Raw genomic sequence first — 20,952 nt, forward strand, 5'->3', positions numbered from 1 at the left:
ACTGGGCCATCACAAGGGAAGAAAAAAAAGTTAGGTGGCTGCCTCAAAATACCCATTTGTGTATTTTGGAGCAGCCACCTCAAAAATTAAAATTTCAGAAAGCCAGCTGTTTTTCCCTTTAACCTTCCCTGTGAAGAAGAGTTTGCCATATTTGCAGTGGAAATGGTTTGAGAGTAAAAGGAGGATGACTAAGAAATTTTCCCTGGTGTCATTGGGAGGGAATTATCCAGGTCCCAATCATCAAGGACTACTGGCCCCATGTATCTCAAGTACTGGTACTGTTCCTGACTTACCCTCCAGGATCCCCAGAAGCTCTGGTCCCTGTTGGCAGAAGAGGAGGGATCTTGGATGAGATTTTGCTGGAAGTTGTAGAGTACCAGTCTCTAGAGTTGCACAGTTGCCTCTCTGTGGAGAAGGCAAATGCCAGCTGGAGACCAATTTCCATCTCCCTGTTCAATGAGTATCCTTCAAACTAGGCTCAAAATCAAAACTACATGCCAGGTTGGACTTCATCAGAGAGGGCACCACCATGCTTTCAGTGGATCTGAAGGACACTTGCTTCTAAATGTATGCAACAACTACCAGGAAGTACCTCTGCTTTGTCAGGTGTTCAGACAGGTCATCACCTTGGCATTAGCTTGAGCTTATTTGAAGGATACAGGTTTACTAAATGACCTGGACAACTGGCTAGTTCTGGCAGCCTCTGGAGCTCAACTGCTACAGAAGAGAGACTACCTACTCCCTGCCACAATTCCCAAGCAGAAGCCAAAGTACCTGGGGATGCTTACAGACAGGGAGGCTCCAGCACACTATGGCAGGTTATCCTTAGCCTGCTGTTACCCTTGGGGAAGCATATCCATCTGCATTTGCTTCAGTGATAAATGAAATAGCAATGGTTGGCCCAATGCAACTCTTCCTCTCAGCTTACGCTTCTGAGAGGGGAGATCAGAGAGAACTTTGTCTAGAAGCTGGGGCTGGAGTTTCCTTGAACTTGCCATCTCCAGAGATTCTTCAGTTTAGAGATGCATCGGAGGGGGGCTGGGATGCACTACCAAGTGGCATGTTTGTTTCAGGTGAGTGGGTAGGGAACAAGCCTCATCTGCATATTGTTTTAAATTTAAAAGAAGTATTGCTGACCCTCTAAGTACTCCAAGTGTGTGATCGGTGACTTGGAAGTGGGGATGAGTTACAAGACTGCAATGACATTGTGTAAATATGGTAACACCTCGAGAAAAAAAAAAAAAAAAAAAAAAAAAAGAAACGTAAATATAACAGGTTCTAAAATTTTCAAGAATTCATAAGTTACATTTATTGTATACTTAAAATGAAAGTATGCCACATCATTGTTATGATATTTTACCAAAGAATTCATAGGTTACATTTATTGTATACTTAAAATGAAAATATGCCACATCATTGTTATGATATTTTACCAAAATTCATAAGTTACATTTATTGTATAATTGTAACTTATTGTATAATTAAAATGAAAGTAGGCCACATCATTTTTATGATATTTTACCAAAGTTTTTTAGGACTTTTGTAAGTCATTGCAAAATGAAAAATATTTTCACATTGTCAAGAGTATGCATGTTCATGTTTTTGGGAGAACTTTGCACTACCAAACAGTGGAAGTTTGGTAATAAACAAAAATAAGAGAACAATTATTCTGTTAGCCAGTCTAATTTATGTTGCTTCCAACACATTCACTTGCAAAAATAAAATTGTGGCACAATTCTCTACTACCAAAATTGTTAGCTGTCTCAAAAAGATATGATTCAATGGGTAAAAATGGTGCATTTTACATTATAACTATAATAAATTGGTTCTAAAGTAGGTACTGTAATACAATACCAGGTGATATTACTTGTACACCATGTATAGACAAAATAATGTCACATTTGTACACTGTGAACAGCACTGGTACATGGCATATTTGTGTTGCAGTCTTGCTTCCATGAGCAAACAAAATCCCTCAAAATTTAAAACTTTTCCGGTAATATTGGTTGGACTGAGATGACGGAGGTAGTGCATGATGAGGTGGAGGCCCAGGTGGGTGACTGGGTGGAGCTTGTGGGGGTGTTGACCACTGAGTTGATGTGTACTGACTGTCATACTGTGGTTGACTCCCATATGTAGTGGGTGGTGGAACAGTAGGTGCTACATTTGTGTATGGAGGGGGAGGAACATTAGGATTTGGGGGAGGTGGTGCAGATGGATTGGGAGGGTATGTGAACTGAGGGGTCTGGGTTGTGTATGGAGTAGTGAAAGTAGTTGAATAAGAAGGTGGCGGTTGTGTATGGCTGGGAGGAGGCTGTGTGTGAGCAGGGGGTGGACTTGTGAAGTTATGAGTCGGGGGAGGATGAGTTGGGGGTAAGTGGGGTGGAGGGTGTGTAGGAGTAGAATGCTGGAAGGTTGAATGAGGGGAGTGCTCTGGAGGGTCTTGAATGGGTACAGTGATGAGGTTGGTTCTAGGTGTTGTCATCACGGGTATAGCTGATATATGATGTGTTGCTCCTTGATGACTTGAAGGAGACTGGTGAGGTTGTGAGTGGGGACTGGTAAAGGTCCCTGAACCTTGCCGAGTGAATTGGGCAGGGTAAGGTTCACGATGTTCGTAATTTTCTTTTCCAACTCTAGGGTCTGTCATAGCTCTTGGATCTTGCCGTGTGTCACTCCTTGGATCTGCTCTCTGCTCCCGTCCTTCGCCCCTGGGATCTCGATGACTGATACGCTCCTCTTTGACTTCTTCCTTTGTATGACTACTTGTTCCTGGTACTTTCATGTGACGATGATCAATGTGAGCCTATGATTAGAATAATATATCTTTAAAACTCCTGCCCATCCCATTATCCTACACATGTAAAAAATAACTGATATTTTTGTACTGCACTTTCATCTTTTTATCTCTTCTAAAAAGTTGATAATTACACTGTATAGTACTTATACCTTGACTGCTAGTGCTACTATTATTACCACACAGTATTTCATTATTTAATGTGATTCTTTCTTATGTAATGTTGATTCTATGATCATATTTACTATAACAATAATTTCAGACATTATGACAAAATTTTCAACATAAAAACGAGTTTCATGCCTTGTAATGCTCTAAAAGCTAGGAAATTAGACTTTGCCATTCAAATAAGGCCAAACTATGCAATGACAGTTAAAGGTTCAAAGAAAAAATTTGAATTAGTATCTTCACAAGTTTTCAAATTTCATAAGAAACATTAACTCTACAACAATCATACCAAACCATACTTTAGCAGTGTGGTTTATGTACTGTTAACTCTGCCTTCATAACAATAAATTTCCTCTAAATACTCAAGCCTCAAACTTTTTCAGGGCCAGTAACAAATGCATATCTGAAATAGCCCTCGTACAACTTTATGCACAATAAAGACCACAGGTAAACACTGTAAAACCTAACTGTCTTCTATTTTCCAAAGTATGGTCAAAGGTCTTAATTATGTTTTCAATGTGTATGGCTATTTGGAGAGGGTTATAGGAAATAAGGTGACCACGAGTTAAATGACAGAACCTACTTATCCAATATGAAACACAAACACATGCACAGGTACTCTTCAGTTTCTTTATTATGAATAGATATTCTATCTTATTACTAAAACAAAGAAAATAGTGTCATGATAAAGGAATGCTAGATATTCTGTCTTATTACTAAAACAAAGAAAATAATGTCATGATGAATGAAGGCTTATTGTAAATACCTTGTAATAGTAAATGTCATACCTGTAAGTCTCGCTGTGAGAGATATGTTCGCTTACAAACAGCTTTATTTATAGTGTATGTGCACATGAAAACTGTTCCAAGCCCTGTTTGTTCTACTCGAACAACTCTCTCCCCACATCGTGCACAGACGCGGTCTTCTCTTCGAGCACAGCACAAGCAAAACACATGCTTACAAGGTATCTGAAATAAGGAAAACTATCATGGATAATAATTCTTATTATACTAAAAATGCATTTTCCGTTTGCTGTGGAATATCTCATATATGTTCAGGTATCCAGGTAAAGAAGTAACCTAGGTACCACACACATACACATGTACTATCTTTCCTCTTTGTAAGGGCACTTCCCAGCAGACTAATTGACTCAAACCAGCCTGTCCTGTTGTTAGAGCTTTTTCTTATTACTCTTTGTGAAATGCAGTCAACATAAGATCAAAAATATTCTCTGAAATCTCTTGGGACAAAGATTCAGAGATGGCTGTGGTGTTGAAGAAAGGAAAAGGCGGTGCAAAGCTGAGAGGTGTATCAGATGGCAGAAGCTGCTTTACTGCTTGATGGAGTATGAGAAGTGGTATATGTACTAAACACATGTGAGTTTTATAAAAAAGTGAATTATACATTAACCCATCATGTACTTCCCTTTACTTACATGCATCAAGCCTTCCTTAAGTATTGCATTAATGAAATATAATTATAAAAAAGAATATTGAGGTGCACTAATGCACTGAAGGACTAATTTCTCTTTGCAACTTAGTTACTTATGTCCAGCTACTTCTTAGTTTGATTTTCCCTTAGATAGGTAATACCCAACAAGTCAATTAGGGTATGGAGTAAGAAACTTACAAGTAAAAAATAATGGTTTGTATCCAAGAGGAAAAGTTGCAAAAAATTACAGTATGGTCATACAACGTGGAAATCTCAATTTTTTCATTTTGGTTGGACTGTACCAAGAAGGGAGGCAATGAAGCAAAGAGATGTCTACTGTACTTCAATGGTATTAGACTTCTTGGAGAAAAGTGGAACTTCTGCTTCACCAAGCCAAGAAAAGACTATGATATGGGGGCTACCTTGAGGGACTGAATTCCCAGAATGAATGACCTGAGCAGAAAGACCACTTCCTTGTGGCAAAAACTACTCAGCAACCTTAAGACAATACTGTGGTACATATACGATCTTTGCAAAATATCAAGGTATCTTCAAAAACGGTCAAAGAGAACTTTAGATTTCTGACCAACATCTTCGTGAGAAAACACACTTCAATATTAACATTATAAGCCCAAAGTGAATAACCTAAATATAGCAAGTGTACAAAGCTCACGGCTGCTTTAAAATGACTTCAGTGTCTGCTAATTTATATCTAAAATACTGTAATATTAGTTTAGTAAAAATCACACAGAATATGGCTGAAATGGGATCACCAAACTAGAAGAAGCATCTAATTCTGTCCACACTAATAGTGCCATTAATGGGAATTTATATAACCTTTCACTAAAATTAACTTGTGCAACAAATGACCACTGACAATTGAGACTTACCATCCTCCCATATATCAAAATAGGCTTGTTACATGAATCACAAATGTGTATCCTTGGAGAAAGCACCTTTTCTCCAATGAGATTCACAGGATGATCCCACGTGAGCCGAAGCATGGGAGCAGGAGGGCCCCTGTCCAATGTAGTAAAAGTGGGCGCTTCAAGAGATGAAATGTCACAATCCTGGTCATCTGTAATTAAAAACATCACAAAACAAGTGACTCTAAACATCTAAAACTATTAAAAAATTATCTTTTTCTATTTATAATGCCAAGTAATTTACATCAACAAAAATCAGCACATTAAAATTTGGAGAAACTGTCTGATGATTATGATGATGATATAAGAATGGTTGCTTAGGTTTTAAAAAAATATTCTGAAAAATTATTAACTATGACAACATAAGACCTGAATCATCCACAAAATTATAACAATGTTGATCACTTTGCTTGAGCACTAATAAATAAACGTTTAAGCTTCTTGATACACAGTGGCTAGTTAAAGTCAGCACACCGTGATTAAAATTTCTGGCTGTTAAAAGTGGACTGTGAATCCCCCCACGGCTAGGGGTTCCTGTTTCACCCACCACAAAATTCATAATACTTCTGCCCTGGCTAAGAGATGTGTGCTAATTGGAAGGGAAGGTATGAATGTGATGTAGACTTGGTTTTGAATCTTCTACCATGGCCTACATCATTATGAACAAATTTCACTCTTGTTTCGATAATTACTCAATGAGGCTTAACAATGATGGATTTGACATTACTATGTATTTGGTTTCCTTATTAAACAGAACTTGAAACTTTAAAATGGCAGACTGACAGAGGCAGCTACAGCAGTCTAAACTATTTTTGAATGCTACATTCCTAAAATGGCAGAATTCTACTCTAATTACATGTGGTGCCTAATCTGTCAAGATACGGATTTTAATAATTAACAATGGGTCTGAGGAAATTACTTAAACAATAAAAATAATAAAATCATGATCACTTTGAAATATGTTTTCACCATAATGAACAAGGTGAATGCATTGTCAGCTGAGACATTTCCCTTATTATTTCCAGCAACTTGATTCTGCCTACGTCTTTAAGCACAACTTGATTCTGCCTACGTCCTTAATCACAACTTGATTCTGCTTACGTCCTTAACCAAGTACAAGGGTATTGGTGGAAGTAATGTTTGTAACATCTTACTGTAATTTCAAAACATGCAATTCAACTGGAAACTAGCATTATTGTATAAATTTATGAATCTAAAAAATCTTATATTGTACATAAACACCAATTCATAATTCAAAACATACTTTCTTTGAAAACTATTGAGCTTAAAACAACATTTCAATATTCTACATGGATTTTGTGTTCACACATTACAGTACTGTGTGATTTTGAAAGTGATGTGCAACAAATGGGATTTAGACTTACAATGCTTTGGTTTTGGTGCTTCATTCTCATCAGGTTGAGGCTCCTCCTCCTCTTCTTCACTTTCTATCTAGAAAAAGTATTCAAAAGATGATGTTAATAACAGTAAATATAAATTCCTGAAAACTTAAATACATTACGCTGCAACAAAACAATGTAAACTGACACCCTGCAACAGAAAATTCAGCATATTTGTGATAGAAGTGAGTGTTTCTCCTAGTCACCCTTACCACTCTGTCTTATGTATTGTTAGATTCTTATTAATCTTACACATCAGCAGTGAATGCGTAGCCTCCAGATATCTGCTACCCATAGCAATTTCTCATTATCTTGTATGCAATGTATACAAATATTATGCAGTTATCTTTTGCCTCCTTTGGTACTTCTGTACAGTACCCCCTTATTCAAAAGTTTACCTTAGTGCAAGCATCCAAGATATAAAAATATTTGAAACATACGAAGTCCATTATTTATATTTTACTCTCAACTGGTCAATTTGTGTAGTCTACTGCAGTACCATTCCTCACTTCTACCAAGCATGAGGGTCCATCATGCTAATTTGACAAAACTTTTAAAAGACTAGTTGTTTTTACTGTATTATTCTGGACCCCTGAGAAGCACATACTTTTGAGGAAGGCAACTTTACCTCACAGCCTGTTGAACACTTGAGAGGTCATGAAATTGCTGAAACACAGGGTTGAGAAGTAGTCGGATAAAACAGCAACCTTACAACTTTGAGTGTACATGTATCAGGATGGTCCAAGTTTCCCTTCTAGATAAAACTAAGCCATCAAGTTCCTGCATGGAATCTACCTAGTAAACAGTGGGCTCAGAGCAATCATTATTTTCCATCCTCTGGTTCTCCTGGAAACCATCACCATAAAGTTCCTCCTGTTACCCCAAACAGGGTGCATGTGTAAATCCCAATTCCACCTCACCAGCATCCCTGCCTTTCTATACTCGCTGCAGGTATTCATATTGGGACTGTGAACCTAGAAAAGCAGCAGTTGGACTGATGTGATAAAGTCCTGTTAAATTATAATCACTGTTTTTCCTCTTTCAGCATTGTCATTGATGTACTGCTACTTGTGGGAAGCCCAAGAGTTGCTGATGCAAATGTCACCAACTGCTCGAACTTTCGAGAATTTAACTATTATCACATGGTACTGTGACTGCTCTATATGAAAATGCAGTCTTACAATGCAAAAATTTCATTGATTTCAATACTGCTAACCACTTTCTCTAAGTAGGCAGTTTTTCTGATCTTAACCATGTAAGCAGATTGGCAAACAATATAAATTTTCACAATAAAATTTATTACTGTATTTGGATACTTACCTACTGTTAAGACAGCTTATATCTCCTTGTCTAATTGGCATGGAAATACAAGCTACCTTCAACAGTAGGTAAGAGTCATCCCAAATAAATGAGGTTTGTAACTTATTCAATAACTAAACTGATTAAGATTACAGGCAGTCCCCAGTTTATGACAGGGGTTCTGTTTTTTACGCCGCATTGTAAACCGAAAAATCGTCCAAAATCGTCAAAAATCCAAAGAAAACCTTACTTTTAATGCTTTGGGTGTATTGAAAACAATGTAAACTGCATTTTCATTGAGTTTTTCATTAAAAAAACCTCCAAATTTTTATTATTCTGCTGTTTGGGCCATTTTCTTCCGTCGGATCGCTGCACGGCGTGTTGTAACCCCAGAACATGCATTAAGTAAATCAAAGTAATTTCTGATGAATATATTTGAAAAGCGTCGTAACCTTGGAACGTCGTAAGCCGGACTCGTCGTAAACCGGGGACTGCCTGTACTGTTTTACTAGGAAAAGAAAGTTCTTCAAAGTTCAAATAACAAACCAACTTCAAACGGTGATTACTCAACATATTTCCCATTTTACTGTCACCTAAAGTTGATGAATATACACTTGTTTCACACTGATGTAAACACTATGTGATTTCTTCCAAAATTAAACATAATTTACATGGGGAAAAACAAAGATAACAGTCCACCACTATTTAAATTGTAATACTTGAAGACTACATTATTACTGCAGAAAAAGAGAAAATGTAATAAATAACAAACCTTATTTCTTCTATTGACCCTCAGCCCCCTTGGAGGTGCTCTAGCTCTACCTCGTGGCCTTCCTCTCCCTCTTCCACGGCCGCGGCCACGTCGTTGTTCTTCATATTCCATTGCTGTGGAATGTAAACAACCTTTATCTTTGTAAATTTCATTAAAACTACAATAGGGTTTTTAGCATTACTGTATATTAAACAGTGTGATTTCAAGGTAGGGTATAAACACACTGTGCTCTATTAATGTTGACAACATGGGAAAAAAATATTAATAATGCATACACTTCAGGAATTTGATGCACTTCTCAATACAGTGCAAGTTAAGGTGAGCGCAAGAAAGAGGTAGTTCATATGAAATAGAAAATTCAAATATTATACAGGGTGGGGATTTGCAAAAAACCGGTGGTTTAGCCTACTAGAAAGAATAAAACCCACACCACCCAAAAGGTAATACTGTAACAATATTAAAAAAAGTACACTAATCTATAGATTCTAACCCAACCCCTCCTTCCTAACTTGTTATACATTGGCATAGCAAAAGTAGCCCCTCTTAATCACTAGCAATGGCTGGGGAACTCTCTTCAAGTTTTCAGACAGGCTAAGCAATCAGGAAAATATATAATGCTCAAGTTTAATGTTCTTGATGAAAAATTAATTTTTTACACAAACCTAACATCATTCTTGTAATTATTACCTAAGCAAAGGTAACCCAAGCCTATAGGATACCACTGCAATCAATTGTCCTTCTTAGCTAAAAGTAAATTATGTGGCCTCTTACTGAGGCAAGCCCACAGACTATACAGACTTCCCATGGGCTTATCCTAAATTTTATTAGGAGTACTGTACCTGCATTTCTGTAGGTAGCATTAACCTTGATACTGATGTTACCCATAATTAGTTTTTACAATCTAAACTCACCCATCCTTGCCTAGCCAGGGATTTTAGCTAAGACCTAAGGCACTGTTATGGTACTACCAGAAGTTGGGCTGATTATCTTAAATACCAATGACTTCAATAGTATTTGGGTATTGGTAAAAATGTGCTAATCTTCACATAAGGAGGTAAATTATTACCTGACAAGTGTCAAGACACCTACAGTATATATTAAGGCATGACCCCAGAATTTCAATATATCACTGATGGTCAAAAATACTTTGAGAAATTTAAATATGATGGAAAAACAAATTCCAAAAACAGCTAAGGGTGAAAAGCGTGCACCTTTACTAACAATGCCAGGAACATCAAAAGACCCACACGTATATTTTTGAACTTTCTGAAATTAAGCTAAGAAGGATAAGCTAAGTTAGGGGGTCCAAGGAGAAAAGACTACCTGAACGTACCACAGCCACACTTTTTATCAAAGGTTAAAAGGGGTCTGGGGAGGAAAGGGCTCTCAAATTAGGAAGGTTATGGTGTATTAATTTAAGGTAGGATGTATCCCTGTGGTAGAGTTTCCACATTTTAGCACAAGTTAAAGGGGGTTGGACAGGATATGGAATATTAGTTTATTTTATATAATTTGTATCACTATGCTTACTGACATGAACTAGAAAGCTATTTTTTCTTAACTAGTTCACTTGTGTTATAAATATATTTCACTACTCTTGTTGGTACTGTACTATTCCTTGGTTTTTGGTTTTTCACAATGTGGTGCCCATTATCATTTTTGGATTAATGCATAAGAGTATGAAAATAAATTTGTCTTGGCCAAGCAACAATGGTTAAAGATGCATAACACACAAGATAAGTGATTAGACAAATAATGTTGTTCATGCGATTTGCAAGAAGATAATTTTTTATATTATTACATGCTCAAGACTATCAGTAGCAATGTAATTCAGTACTTCTTATACAGCAAAATACTCTAGTCCCAAATGAAGTTACTTTGAAGAAGATATTAACCCCTCTCTTTTGCTTGCATAATATAATGCGACTAAAATGAATATTCCTACAGACGCATTCAATTTAATGTGCTAAGTTTTGTTTATTTCTTTGTAATTACAGTACAACTTTTACTGCTAACAACACATGAATGTTTCCCAAAACGTTTGTGATATTCAGCCAATCATATGACTCATTTTATGTTTATCCAGCAGAAGGCATTACTAACTTCTGTACAATTTTTGGTTCCTTTACCTATGGCTGTGCTATCTTTGTCTAACATGTACTGTACTGGCTTGGTGCCCCTAAAGTTATTTTCCTATCTTTTAAGAATAATGGCATCTCTTTGCAATTTCCCACAAAAGGGTCCTTTTGCTTTCCTTGAAGAGTCATTTCTGAAGGTTCTGGAAGGTCCTTGTATCCAAAATTAGGATTCTAAGACGATCTCATTACAACTGTAGCAACAGGAAGAATGAATATGGTTTGACCTCTCTGTGATTATGATGAATTAAACATCTCCATCACATATGTTTAGCTAACCCATTACAACCCTTCAAAGGCTAACTATATTTAGGGCCCAGCATGGTTCTTGGATTTGCTAGGACTCAGTAGGACTTGACAGCAGCAGGAACATCCTAGATTAGACTACATTAGGGAAGGTTAGTTACCACGTAACCTATCCCTACAATTAACTTTTTCAATCTCACTGCCAAAAACCTGGGTTTCCCATCATGGTCCCTCATTATTGTTAGCAACAGGCCTAGGGTTGTAACGGATTAACCAAGCATTCACATTAGCAATGAATGTCACAACTGGTCCCTAAACCTTTCCTTGTGAGAATGACCATATTTGCTAAATAGCAGCATTAATTTTCAGTAAATATGCCCCCCAGTTGAACTTCACTTTTCCAGAGGTCTTGTATACCTCACAATGTTGGACTGTAGAACAGACTCCCTCAGGATGTTTTTCACTTGTAACCTCAAACATTCAAGCAAAGATGCAATGCATTACTAACATAAAACAATTTCACCTTGTATCTTAAATAATTTATCTATATTTTAATTTATTAAATTTTTTTTTTTTAATAATTGATCTTTTATTCTGTGTTACCTATTATCTTCTGTAGTTTCTTTCAAATGAACACCTTACTCTTTGGAAGCTTGAAATAAAGTCAATGGCCCCTATAGGCTTGTTCCTTATGAGTAAGGTTTGCTTTCTGAATAATATAATTTGTCAAAATCACTTAGCCTTAGCCGACTAACAAAAAAATTGAAGCAAGCCACAAACTTGGCCTATCTTACATCTGCAGAGGCTTGGTCAAGATTTAAAAAATGTGACAGATTTAATATTTTCTACAACTGGTGAGATATGGTTTTTCTAACCACTGTAATGTGGGGGAAGAGGGGGGTGGGGGTGGGAAATGAGTTAAAACCAAAGACACACTTAACTTAACCTACCTTATGTAACCTGACCAAAAAGGTATGGTTTCTCACTGGGGTTCCTTCACTCATTTGTCAGGATCATATCAAAAACTGTCAGAAAAACCATACTTTACTAGTTTTAGAATACATGCCATTGTTATCAACTAGCCTATTTCGATCATTCTTTTCATGACAACAGATAGGTTATGTCATTTCTTAGCTACAAGGGATGAAGAAAAAAGTAAAAACTAATCATGAAACTGAGTGGAAATTTTATGATGCCACCACATAACACATGACAAAGCAAACAACTTTATGTAACATTAACCTATTAAATAATAATAAAAGAGAATGTTTAGACTGGTGCAAAAAAAATAATTGTGCAACACTGCATGTGCAACTGCGCAGTGACGTCATGAGCTACTGCAAGTGGTCCGAACAGGAAATGCAATTGGTATAAACAAAGAAAAGAAAAATGACTGAAATTGGTTGCAATTATACAAAAAATAAGTAAAACTTGAAACTTACTACTGCGGCCTAAGCACCCTTCCAAGTTTGGTAACTTTCAATTTACGTGCAATATGGGCATTGTGTTTACCCTAGTACCAGCCCCTTGGGGATGAACATAAGACATAAAACAATGACAGAAAATAAACAACAAATACACATAAACAAAAACATGACCAAAAGATGATTAATATTTCGGTCGCTGACTGGCAGGAACCAGGCCGTGGTACTGTTTCAAGTTTTACCCAAAAAAGCTCTGCAGGGCACCAAGTTCAGCGCCCGCCCCTCAGCGATGAACATAAAACATACATAAGAAAGTAAATTTCTGAAATTATCTTGGCAAGTTTCTCAAATTCTCTCTCCTGTACTGCAATATAGGCCTATACACCCTTTTGAAAATTTACTAAAAAATTGTATTAATAAACGATATTTCTGTGTGAAGCTCTTCTGTGGAATTACCAAGACCATATCACAATTGGCTGCGAGGATAAGGATTACTATAAAACAACAGCCTAGGCCTATCATTGGTTTGATTTTGATAATTACAAAAATTTTTGCACGGGCTACAGGCTATGCCCAAAATACAAAAATGTCCGAAGCTCTACGGGAAAACTAATAATATAAGCGTCTGCAGTTGTGACATAAGCTAGCATTCAATACACGACAAACTATAGGCCTATTGCTATAACCTAGACTAAGCTGCGTAGGCCTAGTGTGGAGATTTTTGAAGTAGTTGGCGGGGGGGGGAGGGAGATACTGTCATTTATAACGCTATGCTAAAGCTTTAATTAGATTAACGTGGATTCGTTAATTAGTTTCTTACGAAAGGTCTAATTCAGCTCTGGCCTAGGAAGCTCACCGTAGCCTAGGGTTGGACTAGGCCTAATCGACCTTAAATGGCACTAAAAGACTACATTAGTTTTAACTAATCTTTTTTCATCTAATTTAGCACGAGGCGAACACAAAGGGCAACGAGAGGACAAAATGGACTTACTTTTCTTCATTGCGAAGGTCTAACCGGGAACACTTGTCAACTTTCAACAAACAGAGATGCACAGACTCGTCTAATTCCACTCCACAGAAAAAGAAAGCTCGCCTAAGTGCATAAGAAAAATATTTTTAAATCGTTAATATTAGGGACATCTATCATTCATATTTTCAAATTAATATATATGTAAGGTGTAGAACAATTTTGACGTTCACAATTCAGATATGGTACTGAAATGAGAAGGTTAAATAACAAGTATTTTCAAATCCTAAGAGGTAGCATATTATTCATACTACTGTTGTTAACAGGATGAACAGACGACAGCATTGTTAGATTGAACTAAATATTGAAAAATTCACTCTTGTAAATATGACATACGTGAACAAAAATCTTTGTAAACTAGCAAGATGTACAATTTCTGCATCTTACATGTATTTCAGTAATTTTGCACTTTCATTAAAGAAATGAAAACACGGACACGAAAGAAGAAAAAATAGTCAACAATTTTGAGCAGTTTGTAAGATAATAGTACCACCTTGTTTCATTTTAGTAATCATAAATTGTTCATGTTGTTAATCTTGACATTTTTAAGTCTTTTCAACCACGCTTTCACTAGATTTTCATAATCTCGCATCCTTTTTCTCATTTAGGTAAATGTTCGCACTGTAAATTTTCGATGTCTCTTTGGGAAGCTTATGCACTGACATACAGGTATATATATAATTCATAATATATTTATATATTATATACGTATATACATTACTTTTATATATATTATATATATACAATATATGTATATATATACATGTATATACATGTATATATATGTATAGTTTATTTCAGAAAATGATAGGAACCTTTGGCTGTAGGTTTGAGATGGGTGTGCAATAAAATCAATTAAGAAGAAGCATATTCAGGATAGAAAGTGTCTTTAGAGTGGTGAAGGTTGGAGAATGTCATTCTCAGTTTAACCATCATTGCTTCTCTTACTGTACTGTAGCGTTCTGTTTCACTTCATTACGATGAACGAGAACGGAACGTTGAGAGAGAGAGAGAGAGAGAGAGAGAGAGAGAGAGAGAGAGAGAGAGAGAGAGAGAATTATTTTCAGGTCTGGTAATCCAAGACCAATAAATAATTACAAATTAGGCGACCACATTGAAGTGCCAATGACACTTAGTCTTCCTCCCCGAATCGGAGAAATTCCTGCTGTACTAAAGGACTATTGACCTCACAAGAGATATGCCTCCCCTCACTCACCCCCAAAAAAACTCAAAGAATCACTAAAGTGACAACTCTTTCTTTGAGGTCTAATGTCACCCAAGATCTACTGTAAATCTCCCACAGTATACCGGATATGAGGCTATCGCAATATCACTGCTCAGCGTTATCAGAAATTACTCTTACAAGAGTGCAAATAAAAAAAAAAATGGTCTAAAACTTTCGAAAATGAAGAGGGCCACGGTGAAACTGGTAAATTCATGCGCAGGGTATGTGTATGAGGTTAATGCGCTGTTCAAGTGTGTGTGAAGGGATAAGAAGCTTTGAGGATTCTTTTGTATAGGTGGTTCACATAGGTCTCGACGTTACAGAGTTAGACGCGACATCTGCCGCTGTATTTGACATTTAGATCATCGGAGACAGGATGTGTGCTCTGAGATAAAGAAATCCCAGTTTTTCGTTGCGAAATCAAGATAAAAAGATCTGTACTTCTTGCAATATTAACAAAACTGTACCTTTTTCTGCTCTTCTGTCTATCACAAACTAGAATGAAAGGGTTTTAGAATTCATGAAATGCCTCTCCAACACTCAGAAACGGGAAATTATGACTTGGAAGCTTATCATTCGAAGACAACACTTGGATGGTATAAATCTGGCTCCACACCGGAGGATGTCCCGTGAACTAAGAGATAACCCTTTGTCTGTTAGTGAACCAGTCCTCACTCCTCCTTCAGACAGAGCAACAACTCAAAATACTCAAGGTAAGAAATCATCTGCTTATGCAAATTATTTGCATGTAAATAAGACAAGTATTCAGACGTGGATGTATACGCAAACTGAGTGACAGTGCGCATTCATTTCCAGCTCGGTGAAAAGTCAGATTGACAAATTTGCATCTATGAATCTGTAGTGAAATTGTAACCCAGGAACTTGTGCTGTTATAGTGGTGAATAGGTGCCGATTTCAGCTTCAGGTCCAACGATTGCATCTATTTTGCAAGCATTTAAATATCTGCAATGAATGCTTATTACTAAAACTAGCGATTTTAGCTGAAAACTGGATTTTGGAAATTATATATTTACCCCTATGAAAGTACAGTATAGTAAGTTCTTGTAATATAAATATGTACTTAAATACAAACATACCACGCACACACACAAAAGTTAACGGCAAAAGTTTGATTCAAAGTTGCTCTTGCAACAGCTAGTGCATGGGTTCGAATCTTGGGCAGGGAAACTCGTGTTTGATATATGATTCTCTATGAAGACAAACCCAGGGATTAGTAAATTATAATTTCTCATCATTATTTTTTCTTATCTGAAGTGGCTAGAGCCAGATGGGTAAAGCTTAGGTTTCTCAGAAAGTCTTTCCGGATGAGGTTGCTAGCCCCATACCCCTGTTTTCCTGACCCTAGCAGGTTATGGTACTATGTACATATTGGTGAAATGGAGAGATAATACATCAAATAAGGCATCTACAGTGAACCGCATTTTTCTGGTTCAAAGTTTGTACAAAAATCGTGTTAGTTATAAGATGTATCAAGGAACAATATTAAAATTATATTTGAAAATAATGATAGCTAAATTATATCAAATGACGTATAAAAACCTGCTTAATGAATTCGCGCAAATCTACTTCAGAAGATGAACCCTAGTCATCATGACCAAGCCCACAGGAGCCACCGACTTGAAATTCAGGCTTCCAAAGAACATGGTGTTCATTTAAATAGAAGTTACAAAAGGTAACAGGAAATACAGAAAGAAGAGGTCACTTATTAGAAAAAAAGAAAATAAATATGTAGCTTAATCGATCACGTTTTGACCCATTATCGAATATTAAAACAAAAATAATTTATTAGTAAGCAAAAAGTCTGCACAAAAATTTCAGGTATTATTGTGGTTATCGCCAAATTAATTTCCAGTCGCAAGTGAATTCAAAGTAATTAATCTGGTTATATGACAAAACGTCACAATAATAATATACCTCATGATTTGTAACTGCAAGTTAACACGATGAAACCTCAACTGCTTGATTCATTCATAAACTTGACAGTTGCTTGATTCATTCATAAACTTGACAGTTGCTTGATTCATTCATAAACTGGAGAGTTGTTGATTCGTTCATAAAACTGACAGTTGCTTTATTCATTCATAAACTTGACAGTTGCTTGATTCGTCCATAAACTTGACAGATGCTTGATTCATTCATAAACTTGGCAGTTGCCTGAGTCATTCATAAACTTGACAGTTGCTTGATTCATTCATAAACTTGGCAGTTGCCTCAGTCATTCATAAACTTGACAGCTGCTCGATTCACTCATAAATTTGACAGTTGCTTGATTCATTCATAAAGTTGACAGTTAGTTAATTAATTCATAAACTTGACAGTTGCTTGATCTATTCACAGACTTGACAGTTGCTTGATTCATTCATGAACATGAAAATTGCTCAATCCATTCATAAACTTGACAGCTGCTCGATTCATTCATAAACTTGATAGTTGCTTGACTCATTCATAAACTTGACGGTTGTTTGATTCTTTCAGAAAATTGACAGTTGATTCACTCATAAACTTGACGGTTGCTTGATTCATTCGTAAAATTGACAGTTGCTTGAGTTATTCATAAACTTGACAGTTGCTTGATTCATTCATAAAGTTGACAGTTGCTTGATTCATTCATGAACTTGACAGCTGCTTGATTAATTCATGAACTTGACAGTTGCTTGATTCATTCATAAACTTGACAGTTACTTGATTAATTCATGAACTTGACAGTTGCTTGATTCATCCATAAACAGTTGCTTGATTCACTTACAAACCTGACAGTTCCTCGATTCCTTCTTAAACTTGACATTTGCAGATGGACAAAGCCAGAGCTGCCAAGGAAGAGGCCGGATCCCGCGGCTACAAGATGATCATAGTCATGACAATCATTGCAAGCGTCATGCTGTACACGGTGGGCGCCGTCCTCACAGGCATCGCGTATCGACTGGAAAGGGGATGTGAGTAGAATTAAATCTCGTCATGATCATTCCGAATAGCTGTTTTATGTTGCAGTTGTTGTTGTTCTTAAACTTCCTCCTCTTCATCATCATCATCATCACTATTTTCATCTCAAGCATTGTTATATTTCTTTTATCAATAACCTGTTTTTTAACCACTGAACGGGATAAAAATATGACTGAGGTAAATTAATTCGCTAACTGGTGGTTAAGTAAAATTTGATGTAAAAACAGTTCAACAGCACCAAAATCGTTTCACATATAATCAGCACATAATGATATGGCATCATGAACACTTTTTCGTGCATCAAAAAAACTCAAAGATGAAAATTAGATATCCCATCACACATCCCAAAGTTTTAACTTCCTTAGACATTCTCCTCCTGTTTACGAACTTGAAAAGCCCCTTTGTAGCCTGGCATTCCTCGCTCACATTTAGATCTTTCATTTTGTGGTCACCATGCAGTAACATTTGCAGTCAACTCCCAGTACTCGCAGGGGATGCGTACCACTAACCTTTCCCCCGCCCCCTCCCACGCTGGGAATAGCTCAAATCCTCAAATACTTAAAATCCCTCTAAAAATGCTTATAATTGCCTATTTTGATAGTTCAAAACCAAAAAACCCTCTAAAAATGATTATACCGGAATATTTTAACTGTTTTATCACAAAAAATGCATTTAGTCACGAAAATTATATGAAAATACAGTAATTTGTGAATATTTCTCTATGAGAAATACCGCGAATAGGCGAATTTTCCGCGAATAATGTGTATAGATGTTCCACAGATAAATCCGCGAATACGCGAAGCTGCTAATCCGGAACCCCGAATGGGGGGTTCCACTGCACTCCCCAAAATACAAGTAGGATTTAATCACTTCCATATTTTCCACAATCAGTTGTACCATTCTTCATTTTATTACCAAACATCTACTTTCACTTTAAGCTCTACCACCCGCCAGATTTTTCTGACATTTTCTCCGTAAAATTTTTATAACATTCATCACTCTTTCCATGTTTTCCTTTCCTCTTTCATCTCTTGGTTCGAGTATGCCCTAACAGCTTTCTCATTATCCTGCCGATTGTTGCCTCATACTTCTCAAGACTTTTCTTCTTTAGGTCCCCCTCACTTAATTCTCATTATTGTGTTCCCACACCTTTAACTGTCCTTATTCCCCTGATTATACCAGCGTTTCTCTCCTTCACCTTACCCAGATTTCTTTGACAGTGTTTAATGAAATTGAAGACCTCAATACTCTCTTTCCTCCGCCAGACAACTGCACACGGGAGGGGTTGGGAGGGCCGGAACACTCCATGCTGGCTGCATACGGCTACAATAACGTGCTGGTCATCGTCGGCCCGAGTTTCATGGCCGCTGGAGGAGCCATCATTACCATCATCATCTTCCAGTGGTGCTTCTGCAGACCTGCCATTAAGGACTGAGCTGGGAGTTAGGCTTCCAGATTACTGGAACCAGTGGGTATGATACGAGGGGGGGTTTAGCAACCAGCAGGATATGATGAGATCTGTTGCAGTAATCCATTCACTGGTGGAATGCCCTTTTGTACTCACTTTCTATAACACTTCCACTTGGTTATCATCAATAAGTATACAGGTAATTATAGTGACATATTATATATATATATATATATATATATATATATATATATATATATATATATATATATATAAATTTTTAATGTATTTAAATGGATGACTATAAATACTATGTGTATACACACAAATATATATATGTATATATATAATATATATAGACATTATTTGTGTGTGTATATACAAACAGTATGTATAGTTATCCCTTTAAATACATAAAAAAAATTTATATATATATATATATATATATATATATATATATATATATATATATATATATATATATATATATATATATACATATATATATATATATACATGTATATACGTTCGTTTACAAAATTTGGGTTCAGTAATACTTATACCTAGTAATGGGACTGATGCGAACATCAACATGCAAATAGTAGTCCAGATTTTTGTCTTAAAATGAATTTTATATAATATATATATATATATATATATATATATATATATATATATATATATATATATATGTGTGTGTGTGTGTGTGTGTGTGTATAATATAATCAGATTTTACATCTTAAAATGAATTTTATATTATATACAAGTATATATATATATATATATATATATATATATATATATATATATATATATATTTATATATATATATATATATTTTATATATATATAGTATATATATTATATATGTTCATCAGTCCCATTACTAGGTATAAGTATTAATGAACCCAAATTTGTAAACGAGCAACATACTGTACTTACATGTAAAACATGTAAAACGTAAAGACGCAAAAAAAAAAAAAAAAAAAATTACAAACATATTTTGTCTTGTGTGTGTCCTCGTGAACTGACCAAGTAATTAGCTTCTCTATTTGAACTACGAAATTCAGATTCATTTTATTAAAGAACTGCAATTTGTTACCGAGTCTTCGATATGATAGGGATAAACACTGTATTATACCAAAGCTTTTCCATACTGCGTGCATGGCTTTAGACAGCAATCGTTATTGCTCCATACCTAAAATACGTCGTTCAGCGTGTACGGTTACTGTAATAAACATGGAAAACTCTGTTGTGTTTCCTTGGTTCCTTATATTTTCAAAGTCTATAAATAATATCCCTATGAGATGGAAATTCCTTGAATAATAATTTCACGATGCAGACTAAAAAATAAATTCTGAAAACTCGTTATCATCACATGTAAAAAACTTTTCGTCGCATTATGTTCCGTTTTCCTTCTTGTGCCAGAGCGAAAATAAATGTCCCCAATTTGAAATAAACTGGTTTATCGTATTCTGCGTCTGAATATACGAAGAATTACCTTGCAGTTTCTACTGGTGTTTTATTTGTATGTACTTGTGCTGTGTCATCCATCCCGCCCCCCGCCAACACACACACACACACACACACACACACACACACACACATAAACACAGGATTTACTTCATAAATACCTTTTGTAACGTACTGTTATCATCAATGGTCCACGAAAGAGAGACATACAGAAAAGACAGCAGGTTTATTTTGGTTTCTTGCCAATGGGAGCTTGGTTT

At 36.1% G+C, this 20,952-nt stretch overlaps 1 protein-coding gene and 1 long non-coding RNA gene across 5 annotated transcripts; one reads left to right on the forward strand and one right to left on the reverse strand.

Annotated features, from left to right (window-relative positions):
• Nucleotides 1–1,294: 1,294 nt before the first annotated feature.
• Nucleotides 1,295–17,755, reverse strand: LOC136828074 (E3 ubiquitin-protein ligase Hakai-like). 4 transcript variants are annotated; one of them, XM_067085800.1, is made up of 8 exons: nt 17,622–17,755; nt 13,590–13,691; nt 12,125–12,199; nt 8,794–8,906; nt 6,708–6,774; nt 5,287–5,474; nt 3,754–3,933; nt 1,295–2,806 (listed from the first exon to the last, which is right to left on the reverse strand). In XM_067085800.1, the coding sequence occupies exons 4-8, from the start codon at nt 8,902–8,904 to the stop codon at nt 1,976–1,978; spliced, it is 1,377 nt and encodes a 458-aa protein (XP_066941901.1). In that variant the 5' UTR covers nt 8,905–8,906; nt 12,125–12,199; nt 13,590–13,691; nt 17,622–17,755; the 3' UTR covers nt 1,295–1,975. The 4 variants fall into 4 exon arrangements, with proteins under 4 accessions (XP_066941901.1, XP_066941900.1, XP_066941899.1 ...); XM_067085799.1 differs by lacking the exon at nt 17,622–17,755 and adding an exon at nt 15,318–15,486; XM_067085798.1 differs by lacking the exon at nt 17,622–17,755 and having other exon boundaries at nt 13,590–13,709.
• LOC136828078 (uncharacterized) lies at nt 15,357–19,303 on the forward strand. Its single transcript, XR_010849899.1, has 3 exons — nt 15,357–15,563; nt 17,663–17,804; nt 19,077–19,303. It is a non-coding gene; the product is annotated as an uncharacterized lncRNA (long non-coding RNA).
• Nucleotides 19,304–20,952: the final 1,649 nt, after the last annotated feature.

This window comes from Macrobrachium rosenbergii, chromosome 42 (genome assembly GCF_040412425.1).
Source record: "Macrobrachium rosenbergii isolate ZJJX-2024 chromosome 42, ASM4041242v1, whole genome shotgun sequence".
NCBI classification, from domain to species: Eukaryota; Metazoa; Arthropoda; class Malacostraca; order Decapoda; family Palaemonidae; genus Macrobrachium; species Macrobrachium rosenbergii.

Bases quoted from the DNA above. Each gene is read 5' to 3' on its own strand.
- LOC136828074 (XM_067085797.1), bottom strand. The intron at 3,934-5,286 runs GTAAGTCTCAAT...TCCTTATTTCAG, and splicing joins TTTTGATATATGGGAGGATG to ATACCTTGTAAGCATGTGTT. The intron at 2,807-3,753 runs GTATGACATTTA...TTCTAATCATAG, and splicing joins TCTCACAGCGAGACTTACAG to GCTCACATTGATCATCGTCA.